A 22397-nucleotide genomic window follows, 5' to 3' on the forward strand; every position below is an offset into this window, starting at 1 on the left:
CAAATGCCCCATGACTTTAAGAGTAGCAATAAGATTTACTGTCAGATTGCTATTATGGCAGCCATATTAAAGGTCTGACTGGCACCATTTGCATTTACCACCAAACAAACTGTTACTGTGTCGCATTAAGTGATAAAAAACTGGTTTGTCACATCAAGTAACCAAAGCTAGTGTGTGGCATGAAGTGACAAAAGTTAGTGTGTGGCATTAAGTAACAAAAGCTAGTGTGTGGCATTAAGTGACAAAAGCTTCTCTGTGGAATTAAGTGACTGTTATGTGTTTAGGCTTGAATAAACAGTAACAAAAGAAAGAGTGAAAACAACAAGCTTTGAAAAATTTAACAAATAATTTATTTCCCTGAAATAATGCTGTAAAAATGAAAAAGTAAGAACTTACGGTTTTAAGAATTAAATCCAAAAACAATCCAAGAATAATAATGAAATATTCTAATGAATTCAAGTTCGAGTCCTGAAGAAGAATCCAAAATGGAAGGCAATCATGTATACTGTAGTCAGAATAAAATTTAAATAAATGTCTTTGTCCAATAATTCTGTATGAGCACTCAAATATTTCCAGGAAAAAGAATTAATCTTTTAGAATAAAAATTAAAATGTAATTCCCAGACTGGTCACAAACACACTCTTTCAAGTGTAAAGAAAAAGCCCCAACTGAGAAATATCTCTATAACAAAGGTTATACAGTAACTTGAAACGCAAAACAGATTTCTGGAGGAGGGTCAACTCTCCAGAATTTTCAAGAAGTATTTACATCTAAATGCCTGTAGTCCCAGTATGACCTTGACAAAAACCAATCATTTTACTCTAAGAATAAGATAAAAATAAAAAGTTGTTTACTTGTCTCAGTGATTTCTGAATTACGGTTGGGAACTAGGTCAGCATAAGATACAAAGTTTGGTGTTTACGATTAACTCTAAGGTCAAACTAATTTCTGGAAAATATAAAATTCCTACTACACAAAATTACATTATTTTGACATATAATGAAATTAAAAATAAAATTTTATTTTTAAAACAATTAAAATAAATAAAATATACATAACAGTGTTTTCTTGCACCTAATCATCAAATAATCTGTATGCCCCATTGAGAGAGAGACAGACAGACAGAGATAGAGACAGACAGATGTCTTCACGATTGTAAATCTGTACTGTTCACTTTACCTGATGACAGATTTTACTTGTGTACAAATGCAGCACCATATTCCATTATCAATTGATACCACTAGTTAAGTGATTCCTTCTAATTTTTGTTTCCACTTCCATTATTAAAAGAATCACATGACTTTGTAGTGGTATTTACATGCTAATTAAATATTCTACCGCTGTATTCAGTCATTCCAATACAACACCTGTTTGAGGTCAAGATTCTGCAGGCCGAATCAGATTAGCAAGGCTACCAATAGGGAAATGAGGCTGCCCATGGGTATTATGAATACTGTACCATATAGTTAAAGGAAATGCCTGGTGGTTACTATTGTAAATTTCTCAGCCAGTGACATTTTTTAAATTGCCAATGGAACCGACATCAATTTAAAGTACATCTAGCATGAGCAAAGATAAAAAAACAACTGCTGCCTAAGTACAGGAAGAGTACATGCACTTTAACAATATCTGAATTGTTGGGAATTGAGAGGTCGTTATACTTGCAAAGAAAATTAGACAGCATGCAAAATGGTCATTCTTGGGATTTAACCTAATGGAGACTATATAGATATAACTATTGTGAATATTTAAACCCTGAAGGAGTATGGTATGTATTTTCATAGTTTACATTTACTGTTTCATTTATTAATGTTTTCTCTCTTTGAAAAAAGCTTCAGCAACATGAGGGCAATAAGTTAAAGAACAAAAAAAACCAATGAAGGGCTGAACTCTCTCTCTCTCTTTCTCACATATCGGAACATATTTGATTTTGATCACAAGGTGCAAAAAGAAAAATACATATGCATTCTTCTCTCTGTATCTCCCACCCACCCCGAAAATGCATTTTAGTATTAATGATGCAATTTCCCTATCAATGATAATCTGAAATTGCGTTAAGTGATTCTTTTAATATTTATGAAGCTGGAAGTTATATAATTTAAATCCACACAGCATCGCAAGTTTTATCCTATCTGAAACTCAATAAATTTTCAGGTCAGCATCATTCTATGTAGCTAAAAGTACATAATACATTTAAAATACTTCATGTGAAACAAATTAGGTACTTTTGGTTGCATTTAATGATCCTGACTAGAAAGGTTACTGAGTTACAGGTAGGATAAATTTTGCGATGCTGTGTGGGACAAAGTGAAAAACACAATCTGAGGTGTTGATCTGGCCTCATCTTATACTCAGAATCAACTTGCCAAATTTGCTGATTTGACATATACTCCATACTGACTTATAGGCCGGCAAATATCGTAGAGTGTGGCATTAAGTGACAAAAGCCAATGCGTGACATTAAGTGACAAAAGCTAGTGTGTGACATTAAGTGACTAAAGTCAGTGCATAAATTAAGTTTCAAAAAGCCAGTGTGTGACATTAAGTGACAAAAGACAGTGTGTGACATTAGGTGACCAAAGCTAGTGTGTGTCATTAAGTGACAAAATAATAACAGTCAAGAAAGGTAGTTCTCCTTGAGTGATAAATGCAAATTTTCATACTATTGTCTAATTCATGTAACATTCCAGCAACTTTTCTCTCTGGTATCTTCACATCACAAAAATTATCCCACACATTTGCAGCTGCAGGTACCCTAATTGTTATGATTTACCAAATCTGCTCACCATATTTTTAAAACAATATTAAAAAATATTTGAAAGCAATTAGAAGAGGATTTATTAGACTTCTGATAGTGATTACTTTGACTTGTTTGGTTCCTAATGGTATCCTGGTCACACTTGATAAATTGGTATTCATATGCATGCAAATGTCAATGTTATGATATAGACTTGTTCAGTTTTTATTCATATCACTGGAGTATAACCTGCTCAATTACAATGATTGTTGTGCTGACTATGATATTCCCTGGATTAGTTTCCTGATTGGACAAATATCTGATAAACTGGAATTCATAGGCAGTCAATAATCAAGATTACAAATCATCAAATAATTTAAGCAAAGGTATGACATAAAAAGTTGATTAAAGACAGGTAGCAAGAATCAAGTATTTGCACCTGTATGATATAATTGTCAATTTCAACAAGTCATTAACAATAAATCAGATTCCAATAAACTACTATCAGAAAGACACTGAAAGAATCCTACATTTTATTAAAGGAACAATATATGCTAATTGTAATCAAATTACATGAAAGACATAGCTGTACTATTCAAGAAGCCCAGACTTGGCATACCAATACATTAATTACTTGCACTTAAATTATCCCAAATGTATCATCACCTGACTACATTTTCATGGTTTAGCCTGGAAAGCAGCTTGACTTCCCTTGTAATTTTCTTGTTGAACACTTGACTTTTAGGATTCAGTGTGATTCGTTTGATAGCATACAATCGACCATCCAGTTTGTTCTTCACCTGAAAGCATCAAAGTCGACTATAAGTGTGGGTAATTACAGCATAGCCTGTTGAACAAATTCAACAAATTTACAAAATCTGGAGTTGAAGTGCATGAAATACATTCATTTGATGACTAACTTTACTGAGAGGATTCAAGCTTCTTTTCATTCATTTTATAAAAAATACCAATGTAATTTGTATGTTTTCCTTCAACTCTAAAAAAGATATTTAGTTCATGTAATTTATTTATCATCATTTATCTTATAAAAATATATGGTGGTTGAAATCCCGGTTATTAAATGAACTTCACTTTATGTTAGTATTCAACATGCTGTCTTGTAATTATTTTTTCTAAACATTCTGGTCACTACTTTACTTGTACTGTAACAGCATTTGAAATTTAAAAGCAACAAAAGCTGGAAATTAATGGAATTGACATATCACAGAAATACACACTGCATATACTATATAGGTAAACAACACAGACCCCAATCTGCCATTGCATAGTGTGCCAGTAGATCAGGGTCTATGTTGTTTGTTCTACTGATTACTCCTAACAAACAACATAGACCCATATCTGATGGTGCAAACAATGAATCTGTAACAATTCTGATCAATTTAAGCTGCACCTTTAGAACTTCTCCAAAGCCACCTTTTCCCAGTGATCTGAGGACAGTGAATTCACCAGTCAGTCGTGACTGACCACTAGCTTCCCAAGCTGTGATGAAGGGTAATGCCTCATCTTCCTCATCAGCCTCATCTTTCCTGGATATGTGACTACCTGTAGAAATAAATACAATTAGTATAATGACTACAGCCAATGCAGTTAATCATACAATTAATGAATCCATTAAGTCTGTGCCAAATCCATATTAAGATATGTATGATTTTGAAAGATATTTTGATCACAATTAAAATTACTTTCATGTGGAACTTGGTTGAGGTGTGTATGTGACTTGGATTTTTATCATAGCTTTAACAGTTTTTCAGTCATTGTTCTACAATGTCTACAGTGTGGCAGTTTATAGTGGTGTCTATTAATGGGGCATCATGTCATACCCAGTCTCATTATCCTGACACCAGGATGACAAGTCCTAACACTGACCTCATAATGCTGAGTGCTGAGTGAGGCAGCTGCTTGTTACCATTTCGATAAGTCTTTGGTACGACTTGGCCAGGGTTCAAACCTGCAACCTCCAACATCCGAGGCAGATGCTCTAACCACTAAGCCACCTGAGTGGCCTGGGAACTTGGTCAAAAGATAAGCCTAATCTTAACAGGAAATAGCAATGTATAAAAATGCTATTAAAATGTATACACAATGTTGTCCATTTATAATCTATTACAATAAAGTCTGGCCAATTAGAATAAAACATCATTACTACAAACAACATTAATTAGATGTCGTGCACTTTATATGGCAATGTGTTGTCCAGTAATATCTATGTCAACTCTGACAAGAGTTTTATATGCACTGGATGTTTATTAAAATTGTATTCTTTATTAATCAAAAGAGACAAATTATGGATTGCAGATTCTAATTTGAACAGACAGTTCTGATAGGGACACGTCATGTTTCTAACTTCTCCATATTTGTACTCTAACTTGTGCTGTGTTCATTATACTGCTGCATAACCCAAACCTAAAAACATTAAAAATCGCAGTAAATTGAACTGTAAGAACATCTTGATATTTACTTTAAAGTCCTTATTATCAATTCCTAGACCCATAAATGAACAATATATCAAATTAAATCATATTTCCAATGAATATCAGAAAAAAGGGCAGATATAATATACTCTATGTTTATATTTTATATAAATACAATATACAAATTTATGTCATGTGTTACTTGCTTGCCAGTTAAACAATCTACTTCTCTTACAAATCACAAGCAGTTCACCATTTGTTTTCAACCTATCTGAATACTGTAAATTCACTATATTTCATAGGGTACCAATTTTCGTAGATTCTGAAACTGCTATAATCCACAAATTTAAAGATCCAGCGAAAAACATCTGTGGAAACAATAGGACACCTTTCAAATCAATGATTTTAAATAAAGAAATGAAGTAAAGGAGTGTGGTTTTGAACTAAACTTACTGTGTAGCAACCATTATTTTCTTATTAAACATACAATCACCATGACCTCTGACCTCTAGACCCAAAAATCTACAAGTTTCCTTCTTATTACCCTTAACGAAAGCCATCCACAAAGTATGGTTGATTAACTTTTCTCTAGAACAAAAGTGATTCTGCAAAACCAATTTTTCTTTGAACCACAATGATACTGACCCTTGAACTTTTAACTCCAAACTCAAAAAGCTTCTTCATTCCAAATGCAAGCAATCCACAAAAGTTGTTAACTGTAAATGGTAAAAAGTTGAGTCAAAGATTGTCATCCTTTTTTTCTACTTCCAAACAATGTAACCATGACCTTTTGATTCTTTTAAACACAAAACCATTCCCAAGCACAAGCCATTCACAAAGTTTAGTAACTGTAAATGGTGGACACCTCCAATAATTGAGCAGAAACCATTTGTCTTCATTCAGGTCAATGATCCCAACTTTTGAAACTGTAGATAGTGAAAGTTTTTAGTTAATGTGCAGAAATGAAACTGGAATGGATTGATGGACAGATGGCAGACAGATATCATAACAAAATATGCTCCAAAAAAGTTAACATAATCGCTTGAGCATGAAAGTAGGTCACTGTGAAACATCTGCTCATTGTGAGTAGTACCCTCCAAGATGAACAAACCCATAAAGTTTCATGACCATGTATACAACAGTGCCAATGAAATAGCTAAATGTGAAAACTTAACAGAAATAACTGGAGTGCAAAATGCATGTCACTGATCTAACCTGACATTCAAAAATAAATATGCCCATCACAACAGTGTCAGAGAAACAAAGCTAAATGTGAAAACTAAAGTGTGCAAAGCAGGGTGCTGTTACCTACATTTGCAAATGGTGAGTTGTACTCTGCAAGAGGAAATACACCTATCAAGTTTTGTGACTGTACATACAAAAGTGTCAGAGAAACTGAGCTAAATATGAAAATTTAACATCAAATGAGCTTGAAAGTAGGTCACTGTGACATAATTTTGCCACTTGTATGTTGTACCCTCCAAGAAGAATACAAAATTTTATGTCTGTCCATACAACAGTGTCAGAAGAATTGAGCTAATTGCAAAACCTAATGTGGATGCTATTATGGTTCGCAAAAGTGGTCCCTATGTTTCACCTATGCTTCCCTGGTTATATAATGAAGTTAATTTCAAAAATATCTGATCAATTAATCAATTTTGAGACCATGGCCACCAGATATTAACTGAATTCACTAACTGGAACATCATTCGTAACATTATATCTCCCTATATTGTAAAGCATTCTATCGATTCTAAAAACCAAATAATATCCAAGCATAGATATTTCAACAGGAATGAAAATGTAATTAACAAAGGTTCTGCAAAATATATCTCACCTAAAAAAGCATGATGTACACCTCCACTGCCAATGACATCCTTGCAGTCAAAGTGATATCTATGGCTTTCTGCGAGGACATACAAATTGAAATCTCTGCCTATGCCATCACAGCTGTCAATGTGATACCGAATGGCTGGTTATCTACTAGGGCATACAGCTACACACCTCCACTGCCAATGCCATCCTTGCAGTCAAACTTATACTTACATCTGGCTTTATACTATGGACCACAAGGTGACCTACACCATCAAAGTCATACCTAAATCTATCTGCTAGGGCATACAAGTAGACACCTCCACTGTGGAAGCCATCACTGCAATACAAGTGCAACCTTCATCTGGATATATGTTAAGGCATACAAGTAGACACCTCCGCTTTGGAAGCCATCACTGCAATACAAGTGCAACCTTCATCTGGATATATGCTAAGGCATACAAGAAAACACTTCCACTGCCAATGCTATCACTGCAGGCAAAGTATTACCTATGACTTGCTATCTGCTGTGGCATAAAAAAGATGCCTCCACTATCAATATCACCACTGCTGGCAAAGTGACAATAATGTCTGGTATTTGCTATGGCATACAAGGTGACTGTCAATGCCACTGTGGCTGGCAAAGTGATACCTATAACTTGCTATGTGCTAGGGCATACAAGGAGACACCACCACTTTGATGCCATTGCAGGTGAAGTGATACCTATGTCTGCTAGAGCATACAAAGCATCAAGTAATGTACCTCTGTTTGTACTGAGCTGTCCCTCAATCCCACCAGGAGGTTGTAGGTTGACAGGTATGGTCTCTTTCAGAAAACTATGCTCCATCAACTGACCTGTTGACCATCGCAGACGTTCATCCTTCAGAAGACAGCTGTAAAAACAAGAGACCCAAGTGTGCCTGAGATCACTCACCATGCAGATATCTGCCTAACAGTGTCAGTAGCATGCTTTCTGTTGATTGCATACATTAAGAAATTGATTGTTTCTCCAGTTTTTTTATAGCTGAGAAAAACATCAACATTATTTCTCAAATGGTCACATTCTATTCAGTGGTTTTCAGATATATTTTTGTACATGCTGTTCCAAAATTTGGTCAAAGTATTACCACCATATCTGACAGTGGGTTGGCATCATTTCTAACAAGTAAAAAGTTTTTAACTTAGGCCACGTTCTGTCAACTCTGGTCAAATTCTGTTCAGCAGGTTTTTTTAGAAGTTATTTAAAGTTTTTCAATTTTTTCCCTCTCTTTCACCTTGATGTTCTTTCTAAGGATGAGAGAACATGACCCCCTCTGACCAAGACTTGCAAATGTTACATGGTGTTGTAGAAGAACATTTTGCACATGTGAGGCAAATATCGCTGACTTAGTATCTCCATTTGCAATTCAAAATTACAGTATACATGTATTTGATACTATTACATGCAACTTTTCAAATCTGAAAAAAGCAAATAAGACCAAAGATTTTTTTAAAAATAAGTAATTATATTCACCAAACTTTCCAACAAAGTTTACCAGTCTTTTTGGACACTGGAACACATAATTACTCACAACATTTATGGATGGATGGATGGTCTGAAATCACAAAGATCTTGAAGGATATAGCGATTCTGCTAGGGTTACTTAACTATTGGTATTTCAAACTGGCAAGGATGGAAAAACTCGATAGAAGCCAAAATTTTACCTGTACAAATGATAATTAGCTAATATCATCAAAGCATGGTCTATCTTTTGCATAAATTCAGGAATATTATGTTGGAAACAAGACTTTAGAAAAAGAAAATGAATGTGTTTCTGATGTATTCAGGAACTGCATTAATAAAAGAAGTCACAACAGTAATGTAACTAGTCTGAGTTTTCTCTGACCCTTTCCACCCCATTTTTGATATTTTGATATTAATGATGGGATCAGGGGTCAGAGCTAATTGCCAATCAAACAGTTGGAATTTCCTGCCACCATATGGCAGTGGCATAGAGTAGCCACTTCCTAGTGGGCCTAGTAAACTTAAATGACCTTGGGTTGAGCCTTATATGCATGAAATTGATAGAAAGATGATTTATTTTCTCAGAAATTGCAATTATATTATTCGCCATGTCATTAATTCACTGACAGACGAGACGAATACTACAGCAGTAATAAAATTTTACCTGGTATATGCCAACTGCATGGCAAGGCTAAAAATATCTTGCAAAGTACATGTCCATGACATCTGCGGTCCAATAGTCACATGATATCAACAAAAAACCCATTTCCAATGTTGTTGTACAAAAAAAAAAATGAAAATACCAAATAAAAGTCAAATAAACTTTGTAAAAATATCTAAAGCAAGATATTCTCAACATACCCATTATAAGAAGAGCAGTCAAAATACTGTCGCTCTTGCAGCAACCTTGAGAAAACCAAATTTTTTAAGGAGAGAGCACATTTCATCATGGCAATTGTATGATACTGACAAAAACATAACAGATATGTGCTCTATGCTTCACTAATCTGGCTTTCTCCAGGTGATGGCAAATTCAAACTTTTCAATAGCCAATTGGTTCTGACCCCACACCCCAACATAAATGTCAAAATATTTCAAATTGGGTGGAAAGTAAAGAGAAAACTACTTTAATCTCATGAAACTATTGACAATGTCACTCACCAGCTTAATCCACGCACAATTAACAAATTTGGTTCAGAGATCGTGTAAAAAGCAAATAGCTAAAGTGTTTACATGCACAGCATAAAATTTAATTTCAGTGACTTGGTTCCAGTGAAAGCCTTCAACTTTAGCATGGCTTATTAAGATCACACAACGGTCATCCATAAATAAAAAGCAGCAAAATACAAACCAAGCCAGTCCCTCATAAAACAAATATCAATTTGATTAGAACAAAAAGAAATAAAAGTCTAGCTCTAACTGCAAGTTCATGATTTTAACAGACCAGGAAGGTAGAATTATACCAAATATATATGCAATTACACCACCTGAAACCATCAAAGAGATATATAGAATCTATGTTGGGGTTTGGGCCGAGACAAGGAAATCTCAGTCAAGGGTTTATATTATTTGCCCGAGTGGGGAGACATATAATATAAACCCGCGACTGAGATTTCCTTGTCTCGGTCCAAACCTCAACGTAGATTTTTCTCACCCAAATTTTCCTTTAAAGTAAAAAGAATTCTGCACTAGTGTTCATGTCCAATGTTTACATGCAGCACATTAATATAAATATGTTAATAAGGGCTGTGGTGTGACCGTTGCGTCTGAAGTACACAGTTTATACGCGTGAGCAAAGAAAAATAACAACATAAAACGTCGCATAATAATGAGGTATTATCACATTTAATATATGGATGTTATATGAAATCAACAATAAATAATTAATATTTATTACAAGAAACTTTTATTTTCATCAGTTCCAATTTTGAAAAGTTATATTGTAAATAATAAAGCGATACTGGCTACTCAGCTCTACTGTAGTTATACTTAGTACAAGCTATAACGAAGAGTAAGTAAGTAAGATTTGTGTCACTATCGTATATAACTAGCCTTTTCTTAGGAGGAGGTGAAACTGTGTGTGACATACTTGTGTTGTCCTTAATACTGATTGTAAAATTACCCCCGTGTATAAATAGACCCTCCAAAAATGGATTCTAGTGGATAACCATGTGCTAAACTTTCAAGTTCATGGATTCTTTGAACATTTATTTTTCTGTCCTGGAAATATGGCAAGTGCTACAGTGAAATTTGCTTATGGATTAAGATATTGGCGGATAAATGATTCCTTCTGGCTGGTAAGTGCATTAGGGCTGTTCCAGTAAAACATATACCCCCCGGTGGGGAGGCACTTTCAAATTCAACCAACCCACAACAGAAGCAGTTTAAAAAAACTATGATCCACCGTCAGATGTGTTTTAATTGATAATCACTGCACCCTACAGAAGTATATTTTTTAACATGATTTCTGGCTATGGGTTAGTGGGCGGTAGAAGCGATTTTAATATTGGGTTGGGGACAGAAGCGATTTAAATGACAGCTGGCTGGAGGTAATCTACTTAATTTATATACATCATATGATCTACTGCATATTTTTATTTATATTCATTCATTATAAACAGTCTTTTGTCCTTTTGTTTGTTTTTCTGTCAGCTAAGTATGTCTCTGATACTATGAAATCACAGATTTTCATGATGGCTTATTATTTGTAGATGTCATTGATCAGTCCCTTAATACCTACTAATTTAACATCCATGAATACAGATTTTATAATAGATATTTCCATTCTAATACAGAAATCATGAATTTGTATCCTTACTAAACTCTGTGTTTCCTAAAGTGATCAATATGTCTTGCTATTTTTCTTTGTTCTCAGGCATGCTGCTTTTGATTAGAATAATAGTTTAATCTTGTATTGCTTTAAATGTGTGGTCACATTCTATGATTCATTGTTATTATTTTTTCCAATAAATGTTTTGGTAAACTTTTATGATTTGTCAGAGAAAAAAAACAATGATGCCTGTGGAAGTGATGTTGCATCATTTGTCTACTTTTACACTATATCATTTCTTGTAAGAACATTTTTTTCAGTTACCGATGTCTTATTTTTACGCCTTGTTACAAGACTAATATAAAGTTATAACAAAATATAGCAAGTGAAACATTTTTATATCATAGATTAAAAAAAATGGATGAAAGTCAAGGAATCATTTTTCCCTGACCACTCAAAATCAATGTCATTGCAGTTAACTGCATTGTCAACAGCATCATCATCACTGATGGCCTAGCAGTAACATTATGCACTTTCAATCCAGTTGTCACAGGTTTTATCTCCCACTTCTAGTCTTTCATATGAGACTTATACCTATGGCCTGAGGGGCTTTCATGGCAGAGTGGTATAAGATGCTTGTCTTGTGATACAAATCTGAGGGGCTTTCATGGCAGTGGTACAAGATGCTTGTCATGTGATTACTTGCCTCCAATGTGTAAATGAGAATGTTGCCAGTTACTTGCGGAAGGTCAGTGGTTCTACATAAGTGGTGTTTGGTGTCTCAAAAGGACTTGGATTTTCTTCAGCAGTAAAACTGGCTGCCATATATAGATTCTCTTCATCTGAAAATGGTGTAAGGCCATACTGATCTACTGAAACCTCGAGAGCTCATGTCTAAATGACTTCAGCTGTTGGAGATAAACGTCAAATCAACAGAGGCTCCATGTGCCCAAGTGTACTAAGGTGCCTGCTTTTACATCACTTAAACATCTCACAGAGTGAGTTTGTGTCACAGATCAACCAATTTAGGTTGGTGGTCTTTCGGGGTCCTTCCTCCACCTAATATATTGTAAACAAATCACCTAAAAACCCAAAATCAAACCACACTGAATCAACCAACTAATCAACTGTAGCAACAGCAGCAAAGGTACTAGTCAATCATTTTTTTGCCACAGCTGTACGAGTTTACAACTTTTTACTTAAGTAATTTTTGTAGACTACAGAATATCGTCAATTATGCCTTTCTGACAGTTACCTAAAAGTCATCATCAGTTGGTGCAAATGGATTTTTCATGGTAAGCATATGAGATGGAAAAGTCTTGAGCAATCCTGCATCACACACTGCCGAAAAGTTTACATTTTAGCTCACTTAAATTTTCTCTTAACAGTGTTCATTGTTCCAACTAGAACTGTTATAACTTATTCAAGCTATATTCACCAATATCTGATGATATGCATCTGTAATAAATATTGAGCAAAAACTACAATCAACAAACCAAGAAATAAAATTGTTCACACCTCTCAGGCAGAATCTGCCAAAAGATTTTTAATTTTTTAAATTTGCCAAATATTTTTTCCAACCATACTGATTCAGTGGACATATCACCAGAATGGACAGAAACAGACCAGAAGGTTAACATCAATTTGATACAGCTTTTAAGTAGCTAAATTCATATTGGTTTAGTTAACTGTACACCCTTTATTGTCTTCCTTTTGATGAAATTTCTTACTGAAGCTAAGAAAATAATGTTGCACACATAAAAAGGTGGCATACTTCTACTCATTATTGTTTTTATTATACTTCTCCAATCCAGCCTGTTCTTATGATCTTCTCCCCCCACATACTGTTTGTCTTGTTTATGTATGTATCTAAATTTCTCACTTACTTTTCCTACTACTATAAAAATGTTCTGTGAATATGCACATCAGTGTGAAACACAATGGGGAGACTAAATTCAAGATTAAAAACCTCTACATTTCTGGATATATTCTGCTTGGATTCCATATTTCTGCACAAAACTCAAGAGTTCAGGACTCTGCACTAATTCAGTTACCACTGTAAATTTGTGCAAACACCACGATATTAAAATTTAGTAACTTAAAATTTTGAGTGCTCATGATCAAATTTATATCAGTATAGACACATCTATGATGACAGCTTTTGTGAAGAAAAAACCCATAACAGCTGTAACAAGATAACCGGGTGGGATATTTCGGAATAACAACAGAACACGTTTTGACGACACAGATATATATGGTTTAATGTGGTGAATGATATGAGCAGTAGATTATGAAGATGTGTGCGTATTTATAATCCAAATATTGGATCTATTTAACATAAAAACACACAGTTTCAAAGATGGAAAAAATATACAAATCAGTTAGTTCAGTAACCCTAAAACACAGGATAAATGATTTCACAAATGATTCAATAATGGAAAGATGAATATAGTTCACTAAAATAGTAAACGATGTAAGTCTTTACACATAGTAAAAAATGTATTCGCTCAGGTAGCGAAATTATGTCACTAAACACAAGGACGGATATACAATCTATCCTTCCAGTCCTGAATAATACTCTGGGTCTTACTAACCCAAAATTAACATACAGCTAATAAAATACATGTGTGGAGATGCACTCTGTCACCCGTGCACCATATCCACTCCACAGCTCCTCCGAATCAATTTCACAACTGCTATAGACTCCGGACCCTCGGAATACCATGATCACTCGGAACATTAGACCCTCCGGACACTTGAAATATTAGACCCTCCGGACCCCCTGGTCCTTTGACGGCTCTACAGCTGGGTCACCTTAGTCACTCTGGACACTCCGGACGCTAGACATTAGACGCTCCGGCACCTTAAACACTCTGGACACACGGACGTTTCTACACTCTGACAACACCGGACACCCCGGATATTCCTACTTTCAGACAACACCGGACACCCCGGATATTCCTACCATCAAAAACAGCTGAAAATATACCCGATACAGTGTACTAAACTTGATACAGACATAACGTAAGGACGTTATACATGGTAAGTTATAAAGATTATATTATTATGGCAATTACAAAACAGGTTCAATAGTAACCTAACCCTGCTCGATAAGACAATAGTAAATAATTCTTTATAAAAATAATGTAGCTTTACATTACCAACATAAATCCTGTCCTACGTTGCAACAAGAATAAAAAGAAATGCACGCATTATGCTGTATAAAGGAAACTATATAACAAACATGCAAAGGTAAATATGGAAATACACTAGTTATCACTTAAAACCGAAAAATTACCTACCCCTACAGCTGGAGTTGTGCGAATCCTTTAAGCAGGCCGCTTGCTGACAAAACCATTAGTATTGTAAAGGTCCTTTACATGCAGTAACGTATTTATACCTTTAGAATTTTCGTTTGCTGTATCGAAAGCACCTTGCACGTGTGGCATAGGACGAATCGTACTCACGATTTCGAAATACATAGACCATATATATAATCACCCTCGGGAATCGTTGTACAGCGAAAAGAAACGAAACCCGAGTACATGTATTTAATGAACAACATTTACACCATTCCGTGACAACAGCCGCACCATTTGCTGGATCTATACAAATTTGAAATGTGTGCTTTCAATACTGCACCAAAGAGTCAGCTGCTGATTTCAGTAATGAGTCATCCAAACTCGGGTCTGTAAAGGGATGGAAATTATGTTAATAAAACAATGTCCCTCACTTTTTTCAGTTACAAGTAGGACAAGCTCTCAAAAGATTGTTTTTACTAAAATCTTACTTTCATTATCAACCAATCAGGGACAGTCAAACACATATATACTCTACTTTATCTTCACTGATTTATAGTATCATTCTCGTTCTTTCACGTCTGTAGTAATGGGAGTCCTTGAACAACTCAATGGTTGTAAGCCTTTTTCGACCATGCTGAATGGACACACTGTAAGATAATGTTCAAGTAACAGAAATACCATGGGATAACCAGAGACCAATAAAATTGAATAGTCAAGTTATCTCCTCTGCAGGGATGCTGCCAGGATTTCAGGATGTACTCTAAGTTTTGTGTGTGTGTGATCTCCAGTGAGGAAGTGGTGGTGGTGGGAATAGCCATTGTTAAATATCTCCCTAACACTTAAATATCTGTCACTCTTTCTTACTGTTCCACTCTGTTACAACTCTACTGAAATCAAAATTCTCAAAGAGATGTCATCTCTAGTTGTATAGCGATTATTACTGTGAGGTCATTGGGCATGGTCACGTGGTTGTGGTGGGGTCATGGTTGGGATGGCATAAAGACTATAGGCTTACTCCATAATTGACAGCTAATTATGATGTTGTCAAAAGAATTAAAAAATTTCTAGCAATTCAGTTGGACTCGGATACTTGATTTATAGTCAATGAACAGGTTCTAATATTGATGTGTTTATTTTGGAGCTATGTTCCTCCATCACATTCAAGATTTGGATATACCAAAGGTGAAATTGGTACAGTTGCATCCTAAACTACTATCGTGGCTACTTCAAATGTTATTTAATGTGAGACTTTAATGCAAGAACTCGTAGCTTCAGTGATTTTTGGGTTAAAAAAATTAATTTCTTCTCAAACAACTAAATTTGGTGCAGATTACGTTGTTTTTTTAATGATACAGTGATTATTCTTGATGTGTAAAAATTGCACAAGAAATGAACATCAGATCAGAAAATTACTACCACTGGGAAAATACTGATAGGAATATACAGAAATAATGATATAATTATTTAAGTAGAATATGTGGTGACAATACGAGCGCTAGTTCTACAACTTTGTGCAAAATACATCTTGTACGACTATTCTGTTGTTTCTAACAGCACTGTAATATGGCAATAATTTCTGTCCACTTTTTACTTTAATCCCTTGCTAATTAATAGTTTTAGATTTCACAATACTAAGCACATTTTACCTTTTGACAATAACACATCATTATAAATATTTAGAGTGCAAGAAAATAGAAGTTACAATTTTATTAAAAGCACTGGTACCAGTAAGACTAAAGGATTTGGTTTAAAAAAAAAGAAAAGAATCAGGATGAACAGATTATTAGTGTAGTAAAAAAATCCATATATCAGAATGACATCAAGTATTTTTTCATTTATTTCATTATCAGTTAATGATACTGCTTAAAAATGTATTATACTAGATAATATACTTTTTTAGTTATCCATTTTGCAATACAAATACCAAATGATGGCATGGAACTAAGTGCCAAAAGGTCTGCAGAAAATACCACCATGATCTATATATATGGAAGAACCGAACATAAACAGGTCAAATTTTATCCATCTTGCTTTGAGTTTACACAGATCAGTCAGTCTCTTATGTTTAATGTCATTTAATTTTTGCACATAGAGAGCATGTACATCATTTGGTCATACATATGCATATGATACAAAAGTTTGTCTTTTTATTCTTTTGTTTTGTTGTTCTACACACTTAATTATGTTGCATGGGGAGTCTCTGATGTTCCTTAAGAGCATTAATCTGTTAATTGCTTCTGAATTTAATATGATCCTCCTCCTCGATGTACAAATATTATTCTGTGCTGTGAACTCCTTTCATTGCCTGCTGTCTGAAACACATATGCATAACTAGCTTGAACAAGTTACTGTTCTTTATTGTTGTGCAATTTTCAACATCTCACATGTATGGGCCCATGGGTATTCTCTCTTGGATATCTCTGTCCCAGAAAGAAATGTTTTGAACCAGAGGTCTCGTTAGGATTTTAAAACTAAGAGTCCATGGCTCCCATTTTGGTAAAAATGAGTCCCTTCATGAAAAGTTGCAGTCCCCTCTCAGAAAACTATGCCAATCATAGTAACTATTGGTTGCCATTGAGTTTAATTTCTTCATTCTTTATAACACTGACATAGCTCTTGCTTGTCCATCAGAGAGTCTGAATTGTTTCGATCCAAGGAAGGTCTTATTCAAAGCACTAAGCTAGGCATCACACACTTTCATACACTTGGCTGATGTCCCTTTCAAATTATCAGTTCTAGCAACTGCAGACCTCTCCTGAATCTCACAATCTTTGTCAGTTTGCCTTTGAACCCCACAATACTCATTCAAGTCTATGTCTCAACATGTCATGATTCCGAGGTCACGTGCACTGCTTATTCCGTTACACTCGGAAATGAACACACGAATGAAAGCTAAAGTTGTTTATTTGATGTACTGTTATAAATGACCACATGTACATCTCTGGGTATTTCTGCCTCTAAATTCAAGCACTGTAAATATCAGTAGATTTTCCCACCCAGCTGCCAGTCAAAGCCTTTGATCTCGCCGCTATTGCAGCATGTTCTTTTGATGTATTCTTATAATGGTGACAACGGGGGGGCTTTCAACCACTAAATTCTGTCATTGTAAATATCACAGCTAACTGATCAACACATTTTTCCACTATGCAGGTGACCGAAGCAGGACTGGCAAGTATTTGAATTTTACCGCCCGCCTAAATAAAAAAAATTGGTGTCTAAATACGCGTGATTTTAAGTGTTTCCGAGACCTCTGTCAGTTTTCACTAACATGAACCCTGCCAAAGATTCACTTCCTTGAATCAGTGTTTTGCTGCCTCTTATGCCAGATTTTTCACTTCCATAATGCTGTATTAGGGTTTTAAGTCCAACATTCCCATAGAATGCTGGTTTAGACATGGGTATATTTAATAAATATAACCGGCATATTGTCCATCCAACATGTACATCGGACTCGCACTCAACATCAATTTTGGGCTCAAAATCACACACTGGTATTTCCAGTGATATTTTTCCAATGTCCAACAGACCGATATACATGAAATTCATTGTCATCATAGCTATCACCAGCCAGTATTTGCCGACTGAAAAACGTCGTCTGAAGACAAACCGTGCTGTGATTCAACCATTTTGGTTTCCTGTGTGGCCCTTATTGGAAACACGCAATCATAAAACTTCCACGATAAAAGTAAGGCTAAAACTCCATAAAATGCCTGTTCCAGGGCCAATGAACGAATCAAATTTCATTTAACAGCCATTCATGTCGAACCGAAGTATCCAGATATCTGGATGTCGTATCAAGCACTGTGAGACAGCTGCGGCAGCGCGAATTACGTCGCGAAATGTACTTTTAAAGTTAAAGTTAAAAGTTTAATAAAAATTGCATACTGCGCAAAGAACATTTTTTATATCCGCGGTGTTGACATAATTTGCCGAATGCGTATCACTGTTTTAAAAGTACGCAAATTCGTACAAAGTACGTGCACTCGCATGTACTGGCATCATTTTCTGACCCAATGTTTTATTCACGTTAGACCGCGAGGAGGGGGATAGATGCGATTTTAAATATATATTCGGTTTTTTCTTCTTTCTGACAAACCCACCAACGATTTCTCATTTTGTTAGCACAACCCACAACAGAAGTGATTTTCCTAACCAACCTTCCACTGTCAAAATTAAAATAGTTCGAAACACAACCTCCTACAGAAGTTTTTTTGAAGTGCCGTCCCCGGGGGGGATATATGTTTTACTGGAACAGCCCTTATTTGTCTTTAAATATTGTAGTTATATTTTTGATTCAACTGGGGCACAATGGAGATGCTTAACAAAATTAGAAAAAAAAACATGTTTTATATAACACTTTTCTGGCTGTTACTAATTTTTCTGTAGTTGTTAAAAGAGTTGGGAGGCTAAGAAGTGTATAGGTCTATAGTCTATATGCATGAAGCAGTGTTTTCTATTATAAATACTGTTCATTTCACACAGCATTGAGAATTTTATCCTATCTGTAGCACAGTCATTTTCAGGTCAGCGTCATTAAATGTAGCTAACAGTATATACTTTGTTTCACACGAAGTATTTAAAACTAGTTAGGTAACTTTCGCAATATTTAATGATGCTGATTTAAAATTGTACTGAGCTAGGACTGGATATAGGATAAAATTGACCATGCTGTGTGGAACGAACAAGCATAATACCAAAAAGCTAGACATCATATGCGTTTGTATTTGTCTCTCTCGAAATGTTTTTGTATGTTGTGCTCTCAAATATGGATTTAACTAAGTTACTATGTTTTTGTTATATATTTGTTACTGTTGTTGTTGTTTGAAATTAGTACAACTATGTCAGGCACAGCAGAAGACAACAAGGGTTTCTTTTTTAAAAGTAGTTCTGAGCGCGTGGACACCTTGACTGAGACGACTGGTCTGAGATGATTAGACTGAGACAGGAAAAGTAAGGTTAGCAAAATAAGTAGATTTCTCTATCGCATGGGTGAGAAAAGCCGACTTTTCTTCTGGTGCTGTGCTGTTCTTGTCAATTGCTGATCAGAGTTAGATATGGGACTATAGTTGCATGAAAAGAATAGATCAGCTTCTGACAGATTTGATGATGAGTCAGTTATCTTTCAAGACTTAAAACACTTTTCGGTTTGTCAGTACACAGATACTGAGACAGCCGGTACAGGGGCAAATTTTACCTGTAAAAACTGAATATGCCAGTGTAATGGAATCTTTGGGCTTTTACAAGGCAATGCATAATGATATTACTCCTACTGCAGTGAAAGCTTAAACTAGTTTACTACTGGTGCTATTTAGTGTGGGTAAGGGAAGATAATGGATAAGGGATAATTCCTTTTGTCTGTATGGAACAAAGACATGAAAGACAACATTTTTTTCGTCTTTCTGGTTTTGATGGATTTGAGAGGTAGTGAAGCTTATATTCTTAACTTTAACAAGATGAAGGAAAGATGAAAACTGTCAGTGAATCATTTTGTATACACATATAAAATGGTATTACATAATCAGTTTTGTTATACTAAGAAAAAGAATTACCGCATATGCTCGTGTATAAGCCTGTTTGCGTATAAGCCAACCCACCCAAACTGAACATATATAAACACTAAAAAGTGCATGACCAACGTATAAGCCGACCCTCGACTCTGAGACATCACAAGATGCACAAGGTAAGTTCTAAATGCATTTATTTAGGCAAACTTATATTAAAAAAATTACATGTATACTTATCTCGAGGTTGGCATGCATGATTATTAAAAAGAAATGGTATAAACTTGTTTGAAAAGTAATTTATTTTTGTTTTTTTATTGTTATTGCCTAATTTAGATTGTGTATAAGTTGATCAAACGATGACAAGAATTTAGCAACTGCAAGTTGCTGTAACACTACCTCTCCCTTTTGACTCAATTACTGTTTGTTTATGCATTATATCAGTGCACAAGTAATTACATTTTTACTTTGCCTAGAAATTGTAAATACCTAACTCATTAAAATTTATTCCCAGTATGACAGCACAATGAACAACCATGTGGTTCAATTCAACGCTCTCAATTAGGCTATAGAACATATTTACATAATGGTACCAGTACATGTACATTGTAGATGTGAACACACGTTGAATGAAGTACATTCTGCTGAGTGAAGTACATCCCTTGGAGTCAAATCATGGGCACCACTGCATTAAGAAATTCACCAATTCACCAACACAAAAGCTTTGAAATTTGCTAAGTTATTTGAACTTTGCTTCCCAAGTCACCCAGCCAGACTGAGCCTTTGTAAGCCATCTCATTAACATCTCAACCATTATGAAGACACTGCACCATAATCTTACTTTCACTAAAGAGTGTCATCTGGATCTGCATATGAGGCATAATTTTCTGTACTCATGAATGGAGTATCTTCCATGGAAAGCATGACACAGCAACAGGTGATTTCAGATTATTTACTGGCGCTCCTTCTACAACTGGTTTTTGCAGTTATTTTCAAGGATGCTGGTTTTGAAGCAAATGAGGCTCCGAGATGTCATATTTTAAGCACTGAGAAATTTCTATGGCATTTATAGAACTGTACCCAAATATGTTGTGGCAATCATGCTATGGCATTTATAGAACTGTACTCAAATATGTTGTGGCAATCATGCTATGGCATTTATAGAACTGAACTCAAATATGTTGTGGCAATCATGCTATGGCATTTATAGAACTGTACTCAAATATGTTGTGGCAATCATGCTATGGCATTTATAGAACTGAACTCAAATATGTTGTGGCAATCATGCTATGGCATTTATAGAACTGTACTCAAATATGTTGTGGCAATCATGCTATGGCATTTATAGAACTGTACTCAAATATGTTGTGGCAATCATGCTATGAAGCAGTAACTAGTATCTTTTTTCTTCATATGCAGCATACTATAGTTACTTCTCTGCACATGTTATCGCTGTGTAAACTTGTTTCATAATTTCACGTTTCATCTTTTCATATACATAAGATTCCGGTCTTTGATCATTTTATGATGAATTTGCCTTGTCAAATTTCACTCGAAGCAAAGAGCACTGTCATATCAATTTATTCTCAAATTAACCTTTCAGGGATATCTGCAGTATCCTTATGCTGGATCCTGCACTGTTTTGGGGATTAACTCTACACTTGGGCCAGTTGCAAGTCTTGAGTTAGGCACCCAATTTGGGAAACAGTTCTTGAGTAAATTCAGTTTTAACAATCCACAATGTACATTGCTGCTAACAATTCAAAATCACAACTTGCTGAACTGAGGGCTGTTCAATTAAAACATATATGGGACCCAGGGATGGCACTTTTAAAGTGGGGTACTCATGCATAGATGCAATTTAGAATTTTCTTATTATTTTAATATGAACTCTGTAAAATCAAAGTAACCTGGCATATATTTTAAAAGACTTGCCTCCCCTGAGCGCCATGTATATTTATATGGATAAGAACTGACCACAAAAGATCAAATTATACCGCAGTTTCTGTAAATGACTTTAATATAGCAAAACAGTTAAGTGAATTCTTCTCTTATGCCATGTGTTGCATAAAAATATATTATAAGCAAAAAAAATCTTCAATTTATATGCAGGTCTTAAGTACTGAAAATAAGCACACAGAATTCTTCCCTTCAAGTTTACACTTTTATATAAATGGTGTGATATATAACTTGCCTTCATATGCGTAAGTATATCTTTATGATGTTGTTGTTGATGTAGGGTTTAACGCCATTTTTCAGCACACGATAGGCTATACATGGCGGTCAGTATTAATGACGGAGGAAGAACCCGGGAAAACACCAGAAAGAACCACCGACC

General features: G+C 35.1%; 1 protein-coding gene across 2 annotated transcripts in view; it reads right to left on the reverse strand.

Moving 5' to 3' along the window:
* LOC149805436 (eIF-2-alpha kinase GCN2-like) overlaps positions 1-22397 on the reverse strand; it is a 205557-nt gene that overhangs the window by 123223 nt on the left and 59937 nt on the right. For both annotated transcript variants that reach the window (XR_016419665.1, XM_089950017.1), the window contains exons 14-16: positions 7745-7875; positions 4149-4300; positions 3404-3537 (exon numbers count right to left, since the gene is read on the reverse strand). Coding sequence is in view for 1 of the 2 variants with exons in the window: in XM_089950017.1 (XP_089806143.1) it covers positions 3404-3537; positions 4149-4300; positions 7745-7875 (417 nt within the window). In the remaining variant the exon portion in view is untranslated. The remainder of the gene's footprint in view (positions 1-3403; positions 3538-4148; positions 4301-7744; positions 7876-22397) is intronic.

Source organism: Sinohyriopsis cumingii, chromosome 2 (assembly GCF_028554795.1).
Source record: "Sinohyriopsis cumingii isolate HCF-2022 chromosome 2, ASM2855479v2, whole genome shotgun sequence".
NCBI classification, from domain to species: domain Eukaryota; kingdom Metazoa; phylum Mollusca; class Bivalvia; order Unionida; family Unionidae; genus Sinohyriopsis; species Sinohyriopsis cumingii.